Here is a 26,455-nt window from a genome sequence, read left to right as displayed (position 1 = left end):
AATATCCACTTCGACTACTGTTAGGGTATTTCCTAACTCCCTTCACGATATTCTTTTGTGAATGTCTGTTTTGCGAATATTCTCTTACTTCGCGAGCTCTCCAGCAAGTAACTTGTATAATATCTTCCTCCTGTCCAGACGAAGACCGACTATATTTCGTGAGGATAGTTTATTTCGATTTTACGTTGCGGAATTTTTTTTTTATTGTTCAGCTTCTTGTTCTTCTTTTTTTAACAATATTAAAACCTTCTATTATTTTACCACGGCCGTATGGATCCTTGACAATTCCCCGTCTCGGTCCGTGATCTAGGCATCATTAATTTGTCGAATAAATATCTTTGCCGTCACGTGCACGGCCTTCTTGAATATATACACGCTCGTAAAATGTAAACACTTCGAAATCATGGCCTAATTTATTTAATATGTGCATTCCTTTGTGACGTATGGCCCAATTACGTAATCTTCGCGATTACTACCGTGCATGGCAAACTTATAGCTTCGTATGACGACCTTCATCCCGGAATTAGGACGATGAAAACGGTACAATAGTGTATTGCATAGTGGAGGTGTACATTGGATACAAATGATACATTAACTGAAAAAATCATGGCATGAACGTGACTCGAAGATTGGTGCGTCCGCACAACCGGCATATATGGCATTACCTCGTTTCACTAAACTAATTAGACAGCTCCGGCAGAGTTCATGCGACCTGTGCTTGGCCACGCTGCACGCTCTTACAGCGTTGCCATAGCCTCGTTTCTTAACTCGCATTTCTATTAAACCTGTTGGTGGGACTGGGTTTTGCAAGATAAACTTTTGTTGTGAATTTCGACGAGGACCCGCATGTAGGATGCTAAAGGGTTTATTGTGTCACCTATTCAATACATTATAAATTTTTAAACACTTAGGAATTTATTATTAATTCCATTTGAGACATGTTTCGCCCTTCATTGAGAGCATTATCAGTCAAAGTACCTCCTCAAGGCATAAATCAGGTACCTGATTAGTAATTAAATTGTAAACATTAAGATACACTAGCAGTTTCCCGCTGGCTCCGCCTGCAATGAACAGAGTATGTATTTGCAAAGTTTCGAGTTAATGAAATAAAGCACATGATCTGCTGTGGTAATAGAATGTAATATTATGTCAACAAAACACTTGAAAATACATCACACAAAGAAATGAAATTAAACGTTCCTTGGAACAACACTACGTGCTGAATTGTTGAAAAGTCCTTGAAAGATCTTCGTCATGGAGACAAAGGTACTCGTTACGTTTCTCAGAATCTACCAATTTAAGTAGTTATTACCTCAAAAGAAAGCGCTTGATCCACTGAGTGTTTTTAGACCAAAACAAACTGCGTACCTCAATTAGAACAAAAGATTTAATTGCTTCAATGAGAAAAAAAAAAGGTACATAAAATCAGTTTCATGGTCTGTATCGCACTTCAATGGATTCACAATTAAGTATTTATTATTTTCCACCTAGTCGATACAATGATTGCTTAAGGCAATTTAATGGTTAAAAGTGGTACATGTTTCGTATTTTATCAACATCTGCAGCCACATAACACTGTTTAGATGAAAAATATATAAAATTGACAAAGTAATGCTTAAGAGGAAGTGTCCTTAAAATTAACATAAGATTGACAACATTAAAACAATCTTATGTTAATTTTAAGGACACTTCCTCTTAAGCATTGCTTTGTCATTTTTATATATTTTTCATCTAAACAGTGTTATGTGGCTGAAGATGTTGATAAAATACGAAACATGTACCACTTTTAACCATTAAATTGCCTTAAGCAATCATTGTATCGACTAGGTGGAAAATAATAAATACTTAATTGTGAATTTAACCCAAATGCATCCCCCCGCCCTTTGCTCTGACATTGCTAGGAATCCGCCAACTTTTTAGTATGCAACCTGGGTGTTGCAAGCTTTCGGTTAAAACAGTATAGTGGGTGATCGACTGCGCGTATTATCACGGGACCTGTTGTATATTATTGAGAAATTCCACACTATTGCTCATGATACCAAAAAACAGAACAATACAGAAATATAACACACAAAAAATCCCTTTGAAGTCTTAAATTTTTCATTACCTTATCTCACCTCGGAAGTTCTTTAGTGTGTGTTATGGCCTTAATTATACGGCACGAGCCTAACATTTGCCTGATTTGAAATAAAGAAATCATAGGAAACCAATACGACATGAGCCTAACATTTGCCTGATTTGGAAATAAGGAATTAATGGGAAACAAATCATGAGTAAGTGAATGAAGAGATTCGAACCTATATCCCAAATACAGCCGTATGTCTCTCTCGGTGTATTATTATTATTATTATTATTATTATTCTTAAGAGGATTAGGGGTAAAGTGTTCACATCTAGGTACCAAGATCGTAGGTTCAAATCCGGCAGTCGCAATCCGATCTTGAGGGGCGGGAGAAAGTTCATTCGGCATTCCATGTCGTACGATATTACTATGCGAAAGATCTCTGGTGATATATTTCGTTTTCATTCATGCACAGGATCACTAATAACTTCTTCCTCACTAATACTGCTGAAATCAGAGCCTAAAACATCAAATATGCTTTAAATTTCGCTATTACTGAGCATTTCGTGCAAGCAAGCTACTTCCTTCTCAGTCAGCCATCTTGTCAACAACAGAATACAGATTTCTCGATCGATATTTTAATCAATTCTCTTTGCCAAAGTTGCATACCAGAGCACTCTGGTGACACTTTGAGACACCAAGAACAGATTTCAATTAGAAATATTTCCGGAAAATGCCAACAGATGTCACAAATGTCTCCACTATGTGACCTTGCATCCCGGCGTACCAGTCCGCTTGTGGAGTCCTGGCCCAGCCGCTCGAGCGCGTACCAGTCCGCTTACGGATGCATAGGGGTTAAAAAAAATGTTGACGAAATGGGACGTCAAATTGAATGTGCACTCATAACTTTCCTCAGAATCAACCAATTTGAATAGTTAAGAGCTGAAATGAAAGATCTTGATACACTGAGTGTTCTTAGGTCAAAATGAACTCCGTACCTCAATTAGAGCCAAAGATATGATAGCTTCAAAGAGACAAAAAATTGAAAAAATCAAATTATTTGAGGAAGGTGAAAGTTAAGTGATTTATAATGCCTGATGACAAATCTGTGCATGAATACCTTTCAGTTTAAATAATGAAGGAAATCGACCGGATAGAATGGCCGTACTGACTGACTTTAGTTTTCATAACATTTTTTTTAAATATATAGATTACAATGTATCGTCTGACTGTTTGTCCATATATTCCAGCACCAATGAGGTCCTATAACTGTCAAAAGCTCAGCCACAGGTTCGGCGACCTGCAAAATGTGTGGGAAGTGCGAGCATGCTGGGGTTGACTGCACACCACCACCTGTGTGCGTCAACTGCCCGGGTGCGCATGCTCCGATCTTCAAGGAGTGCCCCACATTCAAGCAGAAGAAGAAGATCCAGCAGATAAAAACGCTGGATAAGCTATCTTAATCCAGACGCCCGGAGGTTCAAGTCCATGGTTGCTCCGGAGTTCTCCATCTCCTTAGCTGAAAAGGTTGCAAACTCCACAGAGTTTTGTACAGAACACCAGTACTGAAAATGCATTGATAGGTCAAAGCGAGCAACAAAAGATAATCGCTAAAGAAACTGGAGTTTTAACAGCACAATGATTGAAAAGTGCATTATTGCCGACATTGCCTGGGAAGGGTCCTTCCCAGGAATGTTTGGCTGGGAAGTCCTCCCCCAACAGGGCGAAGGGAAAAACTTCCACAAAGAAGGCTGGAAAGTCCAGCCCTCCTTCCAATGCCCAGACCACAAAGGAGGAGAAGGTGAAGTCACAGAGCTTCCTTCAGAAATTGGAGAAGAAGCCTTCTCCAACTCAATCGAGGATCACAGGATCCCCAAAGAAATCTGGCAAACCATCTGCCGGTTCTCCTCCAAAAAAGGCAGAAACGGTGGACAAGAGCGAAAGGCCCCGACGCCCTCTCGTTCAATCACTTCCTGGAGAATCTAGTTCCCCCTGGAAGAAGGCCTACTGTTCCCAATCCATGAGATCACTGTCTGTGGAGTGCCCAGTCACCATGTCTCCTTCTTCTGAAGAGACAATGGAGACTGAACTTGTCATTGTCGTGGATGGTGATGATGACAAAATAGATACCGACAAAGACGGTGGAACCTGGCAGGTAATGAACCGAACGAAGTGCAAGAATTTGCTCCGTTGCTCTAAATTTAAAGTTTTACCTATCCACACAATGGCACTATTGCAATGGAACTGCAGTAGTTATCACTGCCGCCTAACTGAGTTACGTCAGTTGATATCCGTCTATGCGGCCTCCAGAGTCTGCCTACAAGAATCTCGTTTGAGACCTGGACATGACAAGACTATGAAAGGATATAGACTTTATTCCAAAGACACAGTAGCTGTGAATGGCGCGGCAACTGGGGGCGTTTGTTCCCTAGTTCACTCCGACATCTTCAGCGAAGAAGTACCGCTCCATACTCATCTAGATGCAGTTATTGTTTTAGGTTGTGATTTTATTTTACATAAATAAATATCACACGAGAACACGTTCACTTCTTGTATAAATTACTTTATTCTCACTGTATGTTGCAACACACAATTATACACTCTAGCAAATGATACTATATACAACACTCAATAGCGGAATACCCTGAAGTCGATTCTGACCAGTACAGATATCAACAACACTGACGCGCGCACTATAACATACTCTCTCTTGAATTCACCGCCTCACACTCTTGAGCCCAATACTCAGACTCCACCTCGGAGCCCAACAGTCGCTCCCAGTCCATCACTTGCCTGAGTCCCAAGAACTAAGATCTGTGAATTTAAAACTAAAAACTGCCTTCACTGACTGACAGCTCGATATTTATACCACTCGATCAACCATCTAGAATGGTCGACTTCTGGAAGAGTTCTTCCAGCACGCTAATGGAACACACTCGAAGCATCGATTGACCAGCTAGTCGAGTGGGTACTCGAACGTTCCTTCAATATTAAAAAATGTACATGGAAATATCTACAACATTCATAATGTCTCTACATGTATCTGGATAATAAAACCTTACAGTAAGTTTCCAGAACCCTTCATATACAGCATATACATATACAACAAACATTATGGAATTTTCTACCGTTTTCGACTCTCTAGATTTTGAGTTTAAACAATACGTATTTGAGGGTATACAATTTTATACTACATATTTACAGGGAAATCATATATTAATCATATTTAACATTTAAGAAAAGATAATTTAGTCTTCTAATTAAAATATATTAAACATAATAATTGAAGGTTTTACGTCAGTTACGATGTTGTACCTACGACACAGTTGCAGATTGCACTCCGTTACCAATAATGACAACGGTGTGCAACATGTACTTTCCACCAGACTATAGGTGGGCCGGCGTAAGGTTGCACATGACAGCTGTGCACAATGTTGATTGCACTGCAGTGGCACATGAAGCAATGTTGCCGTTGCAACAACAGCTGATTGCAAGACATGTGAGTTTTTTAAAACACGGGAGAAATGCTTATAATGTCATCGCGATGATACACAATACAAATGAAATCGGCCGGCAAAAATCGAACTTTCAACACACCTATTAAGTTTTGAATAAAATATTTCATCACACAAAATGATATGAGATAATTCTACTACGAAGTTCTTATTATCATGATATTAGAAAATAGGTACAGAAGAAATTGGCCGACAAGAATCTTATTATAAATACACCAATAAATGTTAAAATAACATACCGGTCCTAACATACAAGGTTCAAGTAAAATGTGTTAAATTTGCAAAATTTCAGAAACATTTTCATACCTGATTCACACTGGTAGAGGGTTGATACTGGAAGGTATCACTACCGTTCATTGTCATTGTCGTCATCTTTGTCTAGACAGATCATCAACTCCTGACAGTCCCTGATGATGCCATGTAATGCCATTACAGAGTTAATGAATGTTGCGACACAGCTAATTTTTTCTAATGGCTGACTATTAAGGGCCACTCCACGGCGCAAAGAATTTTCACTTCGCGCTTCATGACTATGTTGTCGTTTCCGTGACATCGCACTGCACTCGTTAAAATAAAAATTTCACAATTATCTCGCAAAGAAAACAAAACTTTCATAAATGTGCGAATCACGCCTGACCACGTGCTAGCAGTGACAGGCAAAAAGGCAACACTTCAGTACGATAGTCAAGCTAGTTATAGATGGCAGCACTATACTATAAATATTACCAACAACAATAAAATGAAAATAGTTCGTATTTATTTTGTGGCTCGTTTAAACCTTATAATATTTTTAAATGATCATATTTTTGAAAGCAAATAAAAGATTATAACCACTCTACGGAATTAAATACGAATTAATATGAATAAAATGCGTAACTGTGTCTGACATAAAAAGTAGTAGATTGGTCATTCTGATTGACGGGTGACGTTCTTCATTTCGTTTTTGTAGTGGTGCCAAGATGAATTACAACTGTCAAGTGCAACTTTTTGCCGCCTCACATATAAGATCTTGAAATGCCTGCAGTACAAGATTTGATCGCTCAGTTGCTTCCTCATTTCCTCATGCTGGGAAACGTGAACACCTGTAACACAATCTGGGGTTCTCAGTCTTATTATGTTAGGGGGAGGATGCTCGAGCAACTGATCAACCTGTTTGATCTATGCATGCTTAATACAGGGGAACCGACACATTTCAGCAGCGCACACGGCACATTCTCACACCTGGATGTCACTTTGTGCAGCCGTGCACTAGTTCCCCTGCTACGGTGGCAAGTACACAACGCGACCTCTGTGGTAGTGACCACTTCCCGATAATTCTATCTCTTTTGAACCAAAGACAGTCCGAAGTACCCAAGCGCTGGTTACTTCGCCGGGCAGATTGGCCAGAATATTCGAATCGTGCAGTGATGGCCGATGATATTCTGGAGTCTGTAGAGACAATCACGTTTCTTCCATTACTGCTGGAATTTTGACTTCTGCAGAGGAAATAATTCCATCCTCGTCCGGTATTCGTCGCCGGAAACAGGTCCCATGGTAGACGGATGAAATTGCAGCAACCATACGTGATCTCCAACGGGCTTTTAAGCACTATAGTCAGAATCTAACGTTAGCCAGTCATATCATATTTAAGCGCCTGCACGCGAGGCGTCTTTTTTTTTTTTTTTAATTCGAGAAAGTAAGAAAGCTACGTGGGAAAAGTATGTGTCTTCCATGCTGGCGCATACTACGTCATCACAAGTGTGGACAAAACTTCGCCGTATTGTCGGTGTACAGAATGTGCCCTCTGTCCCCGGTATCTCCATTAATGGAGATATTGTTACGATTCCTTCAGTCATTGCCGACCACATCATGTCATATTTTGCAGATACGTCCAACTCTGGGAGATACGACCCTGCATTTTTACCAATTCAGCGCGAAGCAGAGGCACACCGTCTCTCTTTCGCTTTTAGTGCTTCACATCCCTTCAACGTGCCCTTCACGGTGTGGGAGTTGTGGAGTGCACTTGTGCTGTGCAGAGATACGGCTCCTGGACCGCACAAAATCCATAATCAAGCATTTGAGTGACAGATGTCTCAAGGATATCCTCACCCTATTCAACAGAATATGGCGTGAGGGAGTGTTTCCATCTCAATGGTGTGAGGGAATTGTAATACGAATACCCAAGCCAGGTAAAGATCCAAAACTCCTGGATAGTTATAGGCCAATATGCCTTTGTACGCTATTTGAAAGGATGGTTAACCGGCGTCTTGTGTGGGCCATTTAAAAGGAAGATCTCTTGCCTAACTACCAGTGTGGGTTTCACTCTCATTGGTCTGCCGCTGATCATCTGGTCAGACTGGAGAGCGCCATTCAGGAGGCCTTTCTCTGGAAGGAACACCTAGTCGCCATGTTTTTTGACCTGGAGAAAGCTTTCGATACTACCTGGCGATATGGAATTCTCTCCACTCTACACCTGTGGGGATTTAGGGAATATTTGCCAACATTTATCGAGAACTTCATGTCCCTCTGGCTCTTTCGAGTCTGAGTAGGGAATGAATTTTCTCAGTATTACGTTCAGGAAAATGGAGTACCTCAGGGATATGTACTGAATGTCACGGTGTTCGCAATCGCCATCAACGGCATAGTTGCCGCTTCTGGGCCCGCAGTTATTCCACCGCTGTATGTAGATGACTTATCTCTACATTACAGCTCCGGAAGGATGGCGTTTACTGAGAGACAACTACAGCAAGCTATTATCCGAGTTGACAGATGGGCCATGCAACATGGTTTTTGATTTTCAGCGGTGAAAACCTCAGTTGTACACTTCTGTTGACGTCGGCTTGTACATCCAGAACCAGAGCTCCGCTTGCAAAACAGTGTCTCAGTGGTAGACGCCTGCTGATTCCTGGAACTAATGTAGCAGCCCCACATCCGTCAGTTGAAGGTTGCCTGCATGAAGAGACTCAATATGCTTAAGTTTCTCAGCGGCAATTCGCAGGGGGCTGACCTTGTGGTGCTGCCACGATTTTACATGGCGACGGTCCTCTCCCTAATTGACTGTGGAAGTGTGGTTTATGGCTCAGCATCAAAGCCTACGCTGAGCCTTTTAGACAGCATTCACCATAGTGGAGTTTGGCTGGCAACGGGAGCTTTCCGTACTAGCCCCAAAACCGGCCGAAAGCCACACGTACAGTTAGGTTTCGAATTGATAGCTTGTGTCGTGATCCGAATATCAATATCAGTGATTGTCTTGAACAAACGTTCAGCGAGGTATCTCCGTGGTTAGTTCCGCGACCAGATATACGTGTAGATCTACACCATGGACCCAAGGTGAACACGGATTCCTCCGTTTATCGGAAGTATTTCCAAGACTTTGCTCACCAATATCCGGCCGCGAAGCATATCTTCACGGATGGTTCTAAAATCAAAGATAGTGTTTTAGAAGTGAAGCTTCCACGGTGTGAAGAATTATTTAATTTATTTTCCGGGTTGAACCGTGTTGTACTTGTACGCATATCACGTACAGTTTGCCGACGTTTCGAATACATTGCAGTATTCATTGTCAAGGCGACTGAAATACCCCTACTCGATCCGAGGTAATCAGTCTCCCAGGCAGAGTTACACTACTAGAGTGGCCTTGATCTTGGCCTATCTGGCTGGCGTAAGCCCTGGCTGTCTCGCGAGGTTTCTGGAAAGTTTATGTCACAGCCAGGTAGCGGGGGCTTGCCCGCGCTGTTATGTAATGGGGTTGCGGCCCGTGTGTTTATGTTGTGGTCTGTATGTCTTAAACTATGAATGATGGGCATCCAAGAATTACTGATTTTGTATCCTTCTTCTAAATTAATGTTATTCGGATGTTTCTTGATTTCGATAGCCTCGCGGATTTTTCTTTCCAGATTCCAAGGGATAGCTGCTAGGATCTTGGTCTTGTCAAATGATATTCCGTGCCTAGTTTCGTAGGAATGCTTGGCTACTGCTGAAATATCTGTGTTATGGTTCTTGGTGTGACGGATATGTTCTTTTAGGCGGGTGGAGATCAGACGTTTTGTCTCACCTACATAACAAGCTCCGCAGCTACATTCAATGTGATACACTCCAGGGGCCTGTAATTCTATTGTGTCTTTTACTGGTGGTAGATAGCGGGCTAGCTTACGGTGAGGTTTATAGATAGTTTTTATGTTGTATTTGTCCAGTATCTTGCCGATCCTGTCTGTAGTGTTTTTAATGTATGGCAGTATCGCTGTTTTCTGGCGGGTCAGTTCTTCTTTCCCGTTGTTTTCTCCTGCGGCGGTCTTTTCTTTCTTCTCTTCTGATTTTTTAAGGACTCGCCGGATGTTATTGAGCGAGTAGCCATTTTTCCTAAGGGTTTCCGTGAGGTGTTCTTTTTCTCCCTCGAGGTGCTCTGCGCCAGATATCGCTATGGCCCTGTTTACTAGTGATGTTAGGACAGCCTGCTTTTGTGATGGGTGATGATGAGACGAGGCGTGTAGGTACCTGTCTGTGTGAGTGGGTTTCCTGTATACTGCGCGACTCAGCGTCCCATTGGGGTTACGTATTACTAGCACATCCAGGAACGGTAGTTTTCCGTCTACTTCTATTTCCATGGTGAACTGAATATTTACGTGTATGGAGTTGAGATGGTCGAGAAATACCTGTAGGTTATTGCTCCCGTGAGGCCGAAATGTTTTCTCCGTTTTGTTGACGACACTTTTGTAACTGAAACCGAAATGTTTTCTCCGTTTTGTTGACGACACTTTTGTAACTGAAACCGAAATGTTTTCTCCGTTTTGTTGACGACACTTTTGTAATCTGGCCTCACGGGAGCAATAACCTACAGGTATTTCTCGACCATCTCAACTCCATACACGTAAATATTCAGTTCACCATGGAAATAGAAGTAGACGGAAAACTACCGTTCCTGGATGTGCTAGTAATACGTAACCCCAATGGGACGCTGAGTCGCGCAGTATACAGGAAACCCACTCACACAGACAGGTACCTACACGCCTCGTCTCATCATCACCCATCACAAAAGCAGGCTGTCCTAACATCACTAGTAAACAGGGCCATAGCGATATCTGACGCAGAGCACCTCGAGGGAGAAAAAGAACACCTCACGGAAACCCTTAGGAAAAATGGCTACTCGCTCAATAACATCCGGCGAGTCCTTAAAAAATCAGAAGAGAAGAAAGAAAAGACCGCCGCAGGAGAAAACAACGGGAAAGAAGAACTGACCCGCCAGAAAACAGCGATACTGCCATACATTAAAAACACTACAGACAGGATCGGCAAGATACTGGACAAATACAACATAAAAACTATCTATAAACCTCACCGTAAGCTAGCCCGCTATCTACCACCAGTAAAAGACACAATAGAATTACAGGCCCCTGGAGTGTATCACATTGAATGTAGCTGCGGAGCTTGTTATGTAGGTGAGACAAAACGTCTGATCTCCACCCGCCTAAAAGAACATATCCGTCACACCAAGAACCATAACACAGATATTTCAGCAGTAGCCAAGCATTCCTACGAAACTAGGCACGGAATATCATTTGACAAGACCAAGATCCTAGCAGCTATCCCTTGGAATCTGGAAAGAAAAATCCGCGAGGCTATCGAAATCAAGAAACATCCGAATAACATTAATTTAGAAGAAGGATACAAAATCAGTAATTCTTGGATGCCCATCATTCATAGTTTAAGACATACAGACCACAACATAAACACACGGGCCGCAACCCCATTACATAACAGCGCGGGCAAGCCCCCGCTACCTGGCTGTGACATAAACTTTCCAGAAACCTCGCGAGACAGCCAGGGCTTACGCCAGCCAGATAGGCCAAGATCAAGGCCACTCTAGTAGTGTAACTCTGCCTGGGAGACTGATTACCTCGGATCGAGTAGGGGTATTTCAGTCGCCTTGACAATGAATACTGCAATGTATTCGAAACGTCGGCAAACTGTACGTGATATGCGTACAAGTACAACACGGTTCAACCCGGAAAATAAATTAAACAAAGATAGTGTTGGTTGCTCTTTCGTCACCGATGATGAGCACAAAGATCTCGCTTCTTAGTGTATGTAATGTGTATACTGTGGAGCTTTACGCCATCTTAGAGGCTCTGCAGTTTGCACTGGGTGATGAAAGAAGCCACTTTCTTATCTGTACCGACTTATTAAGCTCTCTGCAGTCTATTGAAGCCTGTTTCTCGCAACACCCACTGGTGCAGCAGATTCATGACCTTCTAGCCTGGTTAAGTGATGCTGGCACGAGAATCACTTTAGCGTGGCTTCCAAGCCACGTTGGGATTGCACAAAGGGAACTTGCAGAAGAAGCTGCAAAAGAAGCTGTACTTTTACATCCAAGAGCTGTTAATGTACTTGCTAAGGATATTTGTTCTCAGCTACGTCGAATCATCTTGGCGTCCTGGGAATCGGAGTGGCTAGCTATCCGAACTCCCAACAAGCTGATATCAATTATAAAGACAACTACTGTGTGGCGGTCCTATTTCCGGCCTTCACGGAGAGAGGCCATAGTATTGTGTAGGCTGGGGATAGGTCAGATACGCACTCTTATCTCCTAAAGAGGGAAGGCCCCCCCCCAGTGTGTTCTTGTGGTGCTGATTTTACTGTGGCCCACATCCCCACAGAGTGCGCCGATCTCTCTGGCCTAAGACGGGGCCTCGGCCGGCAGGAAACACTCGAACACATACTAGCCGATGACGCGACTACTGCTGATCTCGTCATCCGCTTTATGATATACTAACAATTTGTTGGTTGTTTTGATCCACCTTTTCAATACAAATTACAGTTTGTGTTGCTAAGTTGTAATGTTACAACACTAATTTACCGGGACATGTTTCGCTTTATTCACAAGCATCATCACCTTATTACAATTGTCTCAAGGTTTGTCATATTTGGATTGTTGTTACAAATTTCATTACATTGAATGTAAATCTAATTTCAGTGATAACAATCTTTAAAACATAAGAATAATATACACATTAAAAATTATGACAATATGATTTGCAATGTTAAAATGGAGTAACTCTTAATTCTAAAACACATTGACGTCCAAAACACAGTTTTTACAATTTGAAAATTTGGCTAAAAATTGTTTGCAATGTTAAAATAAAATTGATTCAACTATAATTTGGCATTAAAATTTGAGTCATAAATATAAATATTTTAAATTTCTTTTCCACTAATTTGTTCAATAATAATAATAATAATGTTATTTGCTTTACGTCCCACTAGCTACTCTTCTACGGTTTTCGGAGACGCCGAGGTGCCGGAATTTAGTCCTGCAGGAGTTCTTTTATGTGCCAGTAAATCGACCGACACTAGGCTGTCGTATTTGAGCTCCTTCAAATACCACCGGACTGAGCCAGGATCGAACTTGCCAAGTTGGGGTCAGAAGGCCAGCACCTTAACTGTCTGAGCCACTCAGCCCAGCCTAATTTGTTCAGAGAGGATGATTACCTCGTTGTACTTCCTTTTAAAACAAAACCCACCACCACTTCTCTGTCCATTACAGAAAGCTATATCTCAGGGTCAATAAACATATCTCAGGGTCAATAAACATGTAAGTCGGGCTCGTCCAGAGGCGTGTAGACAAAGTATTACAGTACATCTAGACAGCCTGCTAGCAGTCATGTTCTGCAACCATCCACCAAAAGTATAGAATGTGAACAGATACCAGACATAGAACTGCAAGATGTAGGCCCAATGAATGAACAGTCTCATGCACTGGTATAAAGAAGGCCTCACTCAATGGAATATATGCTTTTATAATGGAATTACACTTGATGATTTAAACACAGCTGCCAAATTCTTGTCCAAATCAATAAACCTTCTCCTAGGCCCAAAACACCTCGCTACAAAGTACTTTGAAGTTAGGAAGGCTAAATGTGATGCTCTTATTCAAAGATCTTACAAAAATCAATCTAACCTTTAACACGCAACCAAAGGGGACTGAGAGAGGAGATGCTATAAATACATATACGAACGAATGCTGTTTCTCTACTAGAACCAAAGGAGAAAAGCTATAAGGAAAGTTTTCAACCAACAAATGCCAACTTGCTTTAAGGCTTTAAGTTAACAAAACTAATAGCCTTCAAAGCTATAAATAACGACGTAATTTAAGCATTCATGATATTGATTACCATTTCTCTTCTATCTTTTCTAATCCCAGTAATTGCGTACGGGAGGAGTATCCGGACTGCATGAATGAAGTGCAACAAATATCTCTCAACGAATCTTATGAGACAGCGATGAGCAAGGAAGAGGTAACTCGTGCGGCAAGTAAAATACCATTTGACACAGCTCCCAGTCGTGACAATGTTATAGTCCAAGCAGTCAAGGACAATCTAGTATCTAACATAATTGCAAAAATTGCTACATTAATGTTAAATGTTCGTTCCAACGCTTTTCTATCAGTTTCGTACAGTCTTGCTGTTCAAAGGACAAGAAGAGTTAAATCTGACAAATTGGTGACCTATAACTATATGTTCGTTATTGAGGTCAGGTTGAGGCTTTTTGTGCAATTCAATGAGCATCAGAGAGGTTTCACTAGGTCACGCAATTGCCTCATTAACACTGCCATTCTGAGATCCATCCTTCAACACGCCAAACCTGAAAAGCATGACATAACCCTGATTTTTCTCGACATAAGTAAAGCCTATGACAGTGTTGGCCACTTACATCTGAGACATGCTCTCATTTCTTCTAAATGCCCCTCTCATTCAACAAGAATAATTTGCAATCTGCAAGAAAATAATTCCACCTGTTTCCAGGTCAATCTAAGGGCTAAACCTATCATTATGCATTGTGATGTAATGCACGGGTCCCCATTGTCACCTATCTTATACAATATCGCTACTGATCACATATTTAGAAAATTCAGTGAAAACAGTGTATCTAATGAATGTGGATACACTATGGGTGATGGGTTAACTTTTGGGCTTTGCTGATGATACTGTAATAATTGGAGGAAACAAGCAATCGGCTCTCAAAATCACTAATTTAGCAATTCAGATATTTCAGGGATTAGGGTTGAAAATAAACACAAACAAATCGATAGCTATCGACATTAATAAAGGAAAAATCAGCATGTGGTAAATTTGCATGTCAAACAGAACAACTATATGGTGCATTTCCGGATCTGAATGCATTAAATTCCTGGGAGTTAATTTTGCTGATGCTATTGTATTTGTTCCTAAGCAGTCTAGCACATTACTACAAGAGAAACTAAACACCCTGGCAACTTCTCCTTCGTTACATCCTGATCAAAAGTTTAACATCATAAATTCATCGTGTCCCATATTGATATCAGTTCCTTTCCATCCCACTGGGAAAAATTCCCCAACGATTTTTGATGAGCTGACAAAATGATTAATAAGAGTACTCAAGGATATTTTATCACTTCCAGCTAACACACCGGATGAAATGATCTATTCTGCCAAAGCGGTTAAAGGTCTGGGTCTTTGTCATGCAAGGTGGGAAGCAGCTCTATAACATATCAATAGCTGTAACATCCTCCGCACAGCTGGCAATAAGAACATTGAAGCAACGAGAAACCTCAGTGTTAATACTACTTATTGCACATCAACCCTTAACATTGAATATCTCACCAAAAATGCTGCTAAATTGCAGACTTTTGATGGCCTGTTGGTCACCATGAAACTCGGGACATCTCTTGGAGATGAGGAATATAAAAATTGGTGGCTATTAAACCAGAAAGGCAAAGGCGTATTCCTGTATCAAGAGTTTATTCCAGGCAACTGATGGATAAGAAAACAGGGTGGACTCACAAGTATTGAGTGGAAAGATGCTCTCAAAATTATAGCGAATGCAGCTTGTGTGTGCGCCATACCAGGCGATGCGGAGAGATTGAAACTTTGGCACACGTCTTAGGATCTTGCCCATTCGGCGAATGTCTACGAAACACCAGACACCATCACATCCAGTCTTCCTTGACCGATACGCTATGTGGAAAAGGGTATCTAGTACATGAAGAGGTTCATGGCCTTGCAGTTGACGGTGGAATAAGACAAATCGACATGATCGCCTTTACACCCAGCAGCAAAAAAAGTTTCATTCTCGACCCAACAGTCAGATTTGAAGCATATGCACAACAGCCTGTTGAAATTAATGAAGAAAAACAAGAGAATATATTCACCAACCATTCCATATTACCTCAATAAGTACAACCTTGAGGACATTGAGGTCATACGGCTCATGTTGGGTGTAAGGGGCACCATTCCTAAAGTACTGGTCACCTACTTATGACACTTTGGTGTGCCAAATGAGACCATTGTGGGCTGAGGTGTACATACAGTACATTGAAAGCCTCGATATCGATCTTGAGGCATCACCTCTACGCTCCACCCACTTAATTAAATCAATTAAAGTAAATTATCTGTTGCTTTTTTGTGACTAAGTATTGTTTTCTGTAATTATAGATATAATTGTTTTTTATTCTGCATTTTAATTAGATTAGGTACTAAATTTATATTGTATGATATTCTTTGTTGGTTTGGCAACCTGTCATTTGAGGAAGTTATCACCATTATTATTATTATTATTATTATTATTATTATTATTATTATTATTATTATTATTATTATTATTATTATTACAGAATTGCATGAGAAATGGTAAATCAATTGTGTAAGGAAATCACATTTTTTTCTGCAGATCCTCATCCTCCAGCAGAAACCTTTCAGCTTTTGGGCTACAGAATGCTTCGAGAGACTTGTTGGTCCCTTGAAATGCTGTTTTCTCTTTCTGCCATTAGTACATGTTGCCCTCGTAGACAGTTACTTTGCAGCCCTCTGCCATATATCCATGTGTTTCAGAGTAACTGATTGCGAATTTATATGTTGCAGTTTTTCTCGAATACTTCCTCATTTGTGTAAACAAAAAATTTTGAGATCACAAAACACGTGTATACCCGAAACACTCCTGAAGTATGTTTGTACAAGACTGGAATAGTGTCACTAGTCAGGTTTGTGCTGATTCACTCTCTGAACTAGTGTAGTGGTACTTCCTAATGGATGATAACAGGAAGTTGCATGGTATTTGGAATGCTGAGCATTGGGTTGGTATTCTTGAAGGCGACAATCTAACTCGTCACTTCATCAAACTTAGGAAGTTCAGTCACCACGCACAATCTCTCTGTCAACTGATTATATATTCTCACGCCAACTCGCTTCGTTTTCAGAACAAAAAACATGGCTGCCCTTCATCAACTTGCCTCTGCAAGGGCGCTGATGTCAGGTATGCTGCCCCTATATATTACTCTACCTTGTTGATTTGTTGAGAATTTGTTATAGTGCTCATGTTTTCTGTACTGCATGGTATGCCTGATGAGGATGATGATGTAGCCTCTTTGAGTGTACCAGTGTCAACACTTTTTTTAAATGACTTTTTCCAAATAAAACTATGCTTACATGACTTACACATGCTATATACCTCCAGTCTTGTTTTATGGTACAGTAAATAATCTATAAATAATGTGCAGTATGTTATAGTTTGATTTTTTGTGTGTGAAAAGATATATGGAGAATCATTGTATCATGTGAAAACTTGCTTTGTTGCAGTTGCTGCATGGCAGAAGATGAAGAAACTTTCCCATCTAGGGATTCCCAGGTTCATAGCATCTGGTTCACACAATTATAATGAACGTAACTATAGATTTGTGATCATGGATCGATTTGGGAGAGATTTATGGGGACTGTTTTTGGACAATAAGAAGTCATTCCCATTGAGTACAGTGTTGCAAATTGGACTTCAGATAGTGAGTATTGTAATGTTAACTCTTTTCATTATGTTGAGCACAGGAGAATTGACACCTGCATGATGTAAATATTTAGCATTGCAGTCCTTATTTCTTAGGATGTCTTCAGTTCTTTGGTTGTACTATTCATTCTGTCTGTTATTTTATTTGTGATTAGTAGCATGGTGTGTTTATGATATGTGCTTTGATAGTTTACCTTAGCTCATATGATGGCCTAGTGAGTAACGTTGATGAAATTGTTGCTAGCTTAGCTGTAGGTAATTTATGCCTGTCTTTGCTGCTGATGATTTCCTATTTTATTCTTATGTTTACTTCTCCTTATATGTTGACAATACTCTGGAGCAGTGGTATTCGAAGTGTGGTACGCGTACCACTAGGGGTACGCAAATTTATCGTTAGCTTCTGTTTTCAGTGAGCAGTTCAGAAAAAAATTCGGCCTGCTCATTGTCAGTAAGATCTTGTTTTGATTTATTTTTGTCTATCACTACATCAATACCTTAATGCACAATTGTGCCAAGTCCAATTTTTTGTGATTTTTACATACTGGGACTATAGGAAACCTTGTGAGAAGCTGCTTCAAGTGCACTCAAATTCCTTGTGCAAATCTATGGCAAAAACTATAAAAATTCGCAAAATTAAAAAATGCCATCTCCACGCGTGCTTTGTTTATAAGAGCACAGAAATTCCAAGTCCAAGCGACTTCAATTCTTTGAGATTTCAATTGCGCATTTGATTGTGTTATTTTGTTCTTCTTGTTTAAGTCACTGTCAGAATGTGTGTTTAGATCTATTTTCAAACAATTTGAACCACCGTTAGCAATTTTTACTTCCAAAAAGGACCCATGCTCTAAGTGTAAAGAGGCAGAACGCACTAAAACTACTATAACCAATCATTACTATATAGACCACATCACTCGTAAACTTGAAATTCAGTGCAGTTGATAACCCAAAAATTAGTATGTGGAAGTTTTGATCTTCAGGCCATACTTCAAATCCCTTTTGCAGGTGATTGCCAAATGTATTATAAAAGGAAGCTCTCTCTTTATAATTTCACAGTTTATGACTCATTGCAAAATGGAACTTGCTTTTTGTGGGATGAGACCAACGGAAAAAAGGCAGTGCTGAAAGCAGGAGCTGTCTGCTTACTTATATAGCATATCTCATTCCAGAAGTTGAGCATCTAATCCTGTGTGCAGATGCGTGTGGTGGGCAGAACAGGAACCAAAACATGGTATCTGCTCTACTATATGCCATGAATACGAGGTTGTACCCCAATCTGAAAATGCTGGATCTAAAATTTATGGAAAGTGGCCACAGTTACCTAGAGGCCGATTCCATTCATGCCACAATTGAAAGGGTGAGAAAACATAAAATCATTTATACTCCTTATAAGTACAAAATTGTCATGGAAATGGCCAGAAAGAAACCACACACTTACATTGTACACCAACGGAACTACAGCAGCGTTTACAATTTATATTCATTGACAAAATGCGTAATATACAACAGAAAAAAAAGATTCCAAGTGCGAAAATATCAATTGGTTACACATAAAGTGGTTTCGCTTTGCACAAGGTAGTAACTCGGTTAAGTTTAAGTATTCTGTAAAGGACGAATTACGTGAATGCAGGTTAATCCTAAGAGCATTAAATGGGATGGAATCACTCTTCAACCAAAATATAGACAGCTGCTACCTATATCACTTCAAAAAAAGGAGAGATTTGTTGACTATGTTAAAAACTGGATTCATCCCAGCTGAAAATACGGAGCTTTTACAACAGTTTACCTTCGGCAAAGGGAGTTCATGACAAAGTTGTTTGGGCAGCTGTAAGAATGGATGAGAACTAGAGGATAGCAAATACCCTTTGGATTGAAAATCAGTGTAAAATTCAATTTCTCTTGCTGGGATGCATGAAAATAGCACCTGTATTCACCTTATGCAAAAATGGTTCCATGACACAGTTGTTTCTAATATAGGAGAAGTTTGATTTTGATTTGATTTTACTGAAAAATTCAATTTAGTAATAATCCTACGTTCCATAATCTATGTATTCTTAAATTTAGATGAATAAATGTATCTTCTATTGAATTTCTGACCTGGTTTATAATTTTACAAGAAAGACAGTAATTTATCCTATGTCCAATAAAACTGCGTTAACAAGTGCTTAATTGTGCCATGTCCTGACATCAGCACAAATAATCACATTTATAAAGAATGTATTCAAATTTCTAACATAAACTGATTAGAAAAACACTTCTGAGAGATTATTACACCTAAAAAGTCAGTAACACCAAAGAATAATACATAATTTGATATCGAAACACGAGTTTGAAACTTTGTTTTTGCATTTCCCACAATTTAAGAAATCTGGACTTGGCACTTCTGTGCTTTAAGGTATCGACATAGTCCCCTTTCCAAACTACAGTATTCATTCTAAAATATGTGTCAGTCTGTACCTCCCCATGGCTTTATGTAAAAATGCTTACTTACTGCATGCTGCATTGTTCTTGTTTTAATTTTTTGTTTCGAAATGTACTCATTCACTTCAGTTTATCCAGTAGCAGTGTATAGAGTACAATAGAAATTGTTGGATTAGTAATACTCGTATAGTATCGTTGCTAGGCAATGTAAACCTCGTAATTCCACTTGCAAGAAAACCAAGTTTCTCCATCTGTCATGTGAAGATAGAATACACCTACTTGAAACTAGAGAAAATTGCATGTGATTTTGTTGTTGTGCTGCATTTTTTATTTATTTTTACATTATTACCAACATTGTGTGTTCATTAATAATTTTAAAAGTAATACTTTCATTAGTCATGTATAAATAAAATGTATTAACATTTGTTATTATCTGGCAGTTCATTATTAACTTGTCTGTACTTTACTGTTCAGAATGTTGTATATCCTATTTGAGTAATAAATATTGAATATCTAAGATAAAATTCTAAAAGAATTTAATTGTATAAAGTCCACCTGTTCAATAGAATTTTGCCATTTGATAAATGGTCTGTCTAAAAAGCTACATAGGACATGTTTCGACGTACCCTAGAGGTCATCCTCAGCTAAAATAACATAAAGATGAGACATATACAAGAACTGCTACATAAAAAACTCGAGGTAAAATACAATGGAAATCCATGTTTAAAATGTACATAGCTTCAATCTTGGACGAATTGAGTTGTAACAGGTGAGGGTCCAATCGTATTTTATACAACTATTGGTTGGCTGGAGGAAATACTTAAAAATTGTGAAGATTGTTAACCCTCTAAGTGCAAACGTCCTTTTGAAAGTCCGTTTGGTTTCCATCTGAAAAATGCCAACGTCCTTTCAAAAGGACGTTCAGTATTTATTTTTTATTATTAAAAGTAACAGTCATTTCCTTTCAGAATTCCCCAATATAGTTAGTTTTGCAATAAACAGCCTCTTTTATTTTCAAGGCCACTGTAACAGTATATCAGTCCAATCAGCCGGCATATTTATTGGCGCGCTTTACTTGGTACGGCAACAACACAAGCAGTCTCGCTGTGTACCTTGTCCACTCTGTGTCTAGTTGCTCTCGATATTTTACTTGTTCATTTATTGCTGTGAAAATGATTACTGTCCTTGACAAAACATAAGTGTGTTTGAGAGGTCTCTGAAAATATACTTGTACTGAATTTTATTATTATTATTATTATTATTATTATTATTTGTAGTATGTTATGTAAGTGTTATGTAAAAGAAGTTTGAACCGTATTTCATTAGCATTGACATATAAACAAAACAAGCGTAATACGACTTTTATTTTTGGCTCATTTGGATGTGTAAACTAATTATTTATACTACAGACTTATTTTAGGTACAAAATTAATGAAATTTTCAATATAGCTTCATAATGGGTTGTAATTATTCAATAAATATGTTCGTGGTGTATAGAAAGATTTCTGTTCTACCTAAATTTTATTGCTAAACTTTTATTTGTTTTATTTTTAATTAATGTTTTTGGGTTTTCGGTGCCAAATGTTTACTAATGGTCATAAATAAACTGAGTAGGGCTTTATTCGTATGGGCAATCATATTAGTAGAATAATAACGAAAATATCAAGTTTCTACCTACAATAACTGCTGAACTGTGAGTGGTCAAACAAAACGTTGCAAAAAATGGAAAATGGCCGTGGCGCTCAGCAGTAGGAAAACCGTAATAGCACGCGGCGCTCTAAGAGTTAAATGTTGTTCTATTTGTCATGCTTCTGGAAACTGATGAGTGAAATTTTGAAAAATCTGTTACATTTCTTCATGGAGAATGCAAGTATAGCCAGGATCTAAAAGTGAAAACAAAAAGCCGAGTATGAGAACAGTAAAATGAAGTAAAAGTAAAAGATAATATGAAGAGTCGCAAAATATTACTCACTTCCTCGTTCCTCCGGCCCTGTGCTAGTGTAGATCAGGTTGGATTGGTATAGACCTCCACATTCACTGGGGACCATTCTGATGTTTGTTGAGTGGGGGGGAACAGCGGGTGAGGTGAGGGAGAGTGATTGGAAGGATGGGAGGACGGACCAGTAATGCGTGTTGGACAGACTTAATTGAGCTTTGCTTCAGTCTTTCTCGATTATTGTGTCAATCAGGATGTTAGTTTTTTCTTGGATTTCGTTAATATTATGGATGGGATTGGATTTTTGATTGAGGTTTATATAAATATTTTCTAAAATGTTTAATAAAGTTCCTTTTTTGGTTATATGTAGGATATCTAGATCTTTAGCTATGGTGGAGAATGAGTGATTGTGATCTTTCATGTGTTCACTCATAGAGAAAAATCTGTAGTATTTAGCTGCATTAAAATGTTCTTTGTAGCGGATTTGAAAGTTCCTCACAGTCTGTCCGATTTAACTGGCGTCACAGTGGTCGCACGTCAGCTTGTAGACCCCTGATTGCAAATGTTTGTCGAATTTGTTAAGTGTGTTTGTGTTATAGAAAAGTTTAGAAGTAGTGTTGTTAGTTTTAAAGGCGACATCGAGGTTCTGGTTGACACAATAATTGAGAAAGATCTGAAGCGAAGCATAGCTCAATTAAGTCTGTCCAACATGCATTACTGGTCCGTCCTCCCATCCTTCCACTCACTCTCCCTTCCCTCACCCCCCAACACATCAGAACGGTCACCAGTCAGTATGGAGGTCAACACTGACCCAACCTGATCTATACAAGCATAGGGCTGGAGAAGAAGGAAGTAAGTAATATTTTGCAACTCTTCATACAATCTTTTACTTCTACTTCATTTTTTCATTCTCATACTCGGCTTTTGGTTTCACTTTTAGATCCTGGCTATACTTGTATTCTCCATGAAGAAATGTAACTGATTTTTTTTTAAACTTCACTCAGTCTCCAGAAGTATGACAAATAAAACAACATTTAACAGTCTTCACAGTTTTTAAGTATTAAATACGGTTGGACCCACACCTGTTACAACTAAGTTCATCTAAGATTGAAGCTATTTACATTTTAAACATAGATTTTCATTGCATTTGTTGGTTGTATTTTATCTTGAGTTTTTTGTGTGTCACGGTTTTTGTATGTCTTTCATGTTTGTTATTTTAGCTGATGACCTCTAGACTAGGTGGAAACATATCCTATGTAGCTTTTTAGACAGACCATTTATCAAATGGCAAACGTGTAGTGAACAGGTGGACTTTATACAATTAAATTCTTTTAGAATTTTATCTTAGATATTTAAAGTCAATGCGGAACCGGAATGAAGTTCATAACTTGTAATAATGAATGTAGCCGGTTAATATTTTGGACATCAAAAGCAATTTAGATTCATTAAAACCATTTCATAACATCAAAGTAAACAAGGTAAAATACACGGAAACTAACGGCAGGATGTGGAAAACAGAAGGAATCCTATGAGCTTGTGGATGGAAGAACTTTTGTAGCTGAAACTTCGAACAAAGAATAATTTAGTTAATATCTACTTATCATAAATGCTTATTTTTTATAAAAACATATAAATGGAAATAGTGAACACTGTTAACATACAATACCAAATAGAAAAACAGACACTGAAGTTGCAGTAAAAAGGAAATAATGAACTCTACCATTGACATAAAATACAAAATAGAAAAAGGAAACTCTGAAGTAATTAAGTTGCAGTCTTACAATCTTGTCAGTACTAAAATTTCATGTTAAATACGGTACTTTTAATGTGAAGCAACCACCTTCACCAAAAAATACGGGTCGAAAGAAAATAAGAAGGAAACAAAACTGCTGAGGCCAGGTTTAATGAAAAATAAAATGTAGGTTACCAAAATGTTATGAAAGGCTTGCCTCATGGCAACGTGAACATGGATGTAAAGCCTCTTTTCACCATCGAAGTTTACAATGATTTTGGGTAGAAAAATCGACGGGTAAACTCCTGTGACAAATTTTAAAATGTGAAATAAAATAACATTAGGAAATGTAAGATTTGCTTACCCAAAGAGAAGCCAGAGCTCTCATGGAGCACAGAGCTCCTGGACAACACGTCCGCTCTACATGATGCCGAAGACAGAAATCCAACCATCCTGCGACGCGCTTCCCGAAGGTAGCTCGTGCCGGATGGTGCAACCAGAAGCGGCCTCGCAAAATTAATGACCAATGAGCACACAGGAGTTGCCTTCCTATTAATCTAAACCAATCAAATTAAATTTCTTTATTAGACACTGGTCGTCTTGTCCTTGAAACCTTCTAGAAGCTTGCATCTTGTGCAAGTCCCAGTAAAATCGAAACGTGCAGTACAGGGTGTCCCACAAATTTAGTCGCTAATTCAAATTTAATAAAATCTTAAATGATCCAAAATTTTCTTGAAGGCCAAATGTATAAACTCTTGCAGCGCATGTCACAATAAATATTGTGTACAGGTGTGTGTTGGACAGCTAATGGGGGTGGAGGAGGCTGTTAAAAATTGTGCAAATGCCAAGTTTTTGTCAGGTAAATGTTCGGGAAATTAGTTTGACTTTCTGGCTGGGAACCCTGGCCAACCAAAAAAGTTTGAATACCACTGCTGTAGAGAAATATGTGTGTTATCTTGAGGGGCCCCTTATTTTTTTGAATGGGTTTTTCACAAATTCTTATAAATTGTAAGATATACTGCAGTTGTTTTCATAATGTCTTTTGCAAAATTTGCAAATGCTTTACATTTGCATTATATTGCAAATTTGTCATTTGAGCACTTTTCACCAATTCTCACCAATTCTTTTACCAATTTCATGTATTTCACCACAACATTTTGCAATTTTGGACAAATTTTGCTATGTAAACCGTAATGTATTGCAGGACATCTGCCAGTCGATCCTTTAATAGTAATAGATGTATTTCGATGTCAAGGTATTGATTATTAATATCGTGCAATAAATATCAAAATTGATTCCTTCACTTTCTAGCAATTTTGTGTGTGTCATTTAAATCTTTTAGTGCTGGGAGACTGTATTGTATGTTAACCTCTCAAACCGGGAGCATGTGAGTGTCATGCGTGGTTATCTTATCCATCAGCGGATGCACGTGACTGTCACGCAGAGTGCATTACTTGTTCCAAAACAGTCTAGCTCTACCATCTTTTGACATTTCTTTGTACGGCCTGACACGTGAAACCTTGACTTTTCTTCCCCCTTGTGTGCTTTTTTGGCCTAGAACTGTAATATTGTGATGAAATACATCTTGGTTTCACGTAGCCAACTGCTGTTGTTTCAAGTTAAAGCATGGCAGGTCTGAGTACATTGTTTAATCGTGTCTGAACAAATTGTAGAATATGTAGATGAACGTCGTGATAGTAATATTATGCCTATTGCTCACGGTAAAATATTTCGTAAAATTTGTTGTATAATTAATTTTATAAAAATTTGGTGAAAGCAAATTGTGTTGCTCACGGTAAAATTATTCGCCGGGCAAATTGGCCAGAATATTCGAAACGCACAGTGATGGCCGACGAAGTGCTGGAGTCTGTAGACGATCACGTTTCTTCCATTACTGCTGGAATTTTGACTGGTGCAGAGGAAATAATTCTATCCTCGTCCGGTATTCGTTGCCGGAAACAGGTCCCATGGTAGACGGATGAAATTGCAGCAGCCATACATGATCGCCAACGGGCTTTTAAGCACTATCGTCAGAATCCAACGATAGCCAGTCATATCACATTTAAGCGACTGCGCGCGAGGCCAGTCATCACAAGTGTGGACAAAACTGCACCGTATTATCAGTGTGCAGAATGTGCCCTCAGTCCCCGGTATCTCCATTAATGGAGATATTGTTACGATTCCTTCAGTCATTGCCGACCACATCATGTCATACTTTGCAGATACGTCCAACTCTGGGAGATACGGCCCTGCATTTCTACCAATTAAGCGCGAAGCAGAGGCACACCATCTCTCTTTCGCTTTTAGTGCTTCACATCCCTGCAACGTGCCCTTCACGGTGTGGGAGTTGTGGAGTACACTTGCGCTGTGCAGAGATACGGCTCCTGGACATCACAAAATCCATAATCAAATGCTTAAGCATTTGAGTGACAGATGTCTCAAAGATATTCTCACCCTATTCAACAGAATATGGAGTGAGGGAGTGTTTCCATCTCAGTGTCATGAATGAATTATACAAATTCCCAAGCCAGGTAATGATCCAAAACTCCTGGATAGTTATAGGCCAATATGCCTTTGTACGCTATTGGAAAGAATGGTTAACTGGTGTCTTGTGTGGGCCATTTAAAAGGAAGGTCTCTTGTCTAACTACCAGTGTGGGTTTCGCTCTCATCGGTCTGCCGCTGATCATCTGGTCGGACTTGAGAGTGCCATTTAGGAGGCCTTTCTCTGGAAGGAACACCTAATCGCCATGTTTTTTGACCTGGAGAAAGCTTACGATACTACCTGGCAATATTGAATTCTCTCCATTCTACACCAGTGGGGATTTTGGAGAAATTTGTGAACGCTTATCGAGAACTTCATGTCTCTCCGGCTCTTTCGAGTCCGAGTAGGGAATGCATTTTCTTAATATTACGTTCAGGAAAATGGAGTACCTCAGGGATCTGTACTGAATGTCACGGTGTTCGCAATCGTCATCAACTGCATAGTTGCCGCTGCTGGGCCCGCAGT

The 26,455-nt window shown here is 39.4% G+C and overlaps 1 protein-coding gene across 2 annotated transcripts in view; it reads left to right on the top strand.

Moving 5' to 3' along the window:
- The window catches only part of LOC136877001 (serine/threonine-protein kinase VRK1), a 116,095-nt gene that overhangs the window by 46,381 nt on the left and 43,259 nt on the right, over window positions 1–26,455 (top strand). For both annotated transcript variants that reach the window (XM_067150785.2, XM_067150786.2), the window contains exon 5: window positions 17,162–17,358. In XM_067150785.2, the coding sequence (XP_067006886.2) occupies window positions 17,162–17,358 (197 nt within the window). The remainder of the gene's footprint in view (window positions 1–17,161; window positions 17,359–26,455) is intronic.

This window comes from Anabrus simplex, chromosome 7 (genome assembly GCF_040414725.1).
Source record: "Anabrus simplex isolate iqAnaSimp1 chromosome 7, ASM4041472v1, whole genome shotgun sequence".
Classification (NCBI taxonomy): domain Eukaryota; kingdom Metazoa; phylum Arthropoda; class Insecta; order Orthoptera; family Tettigoniidae; genus Anabrus; species Anabrus simplex.
The sequence above is the reverse complement of the archived record's forward strand: the minus strand, read 5'-3'. Positions and strand labels throughout refer to the sequence as shown.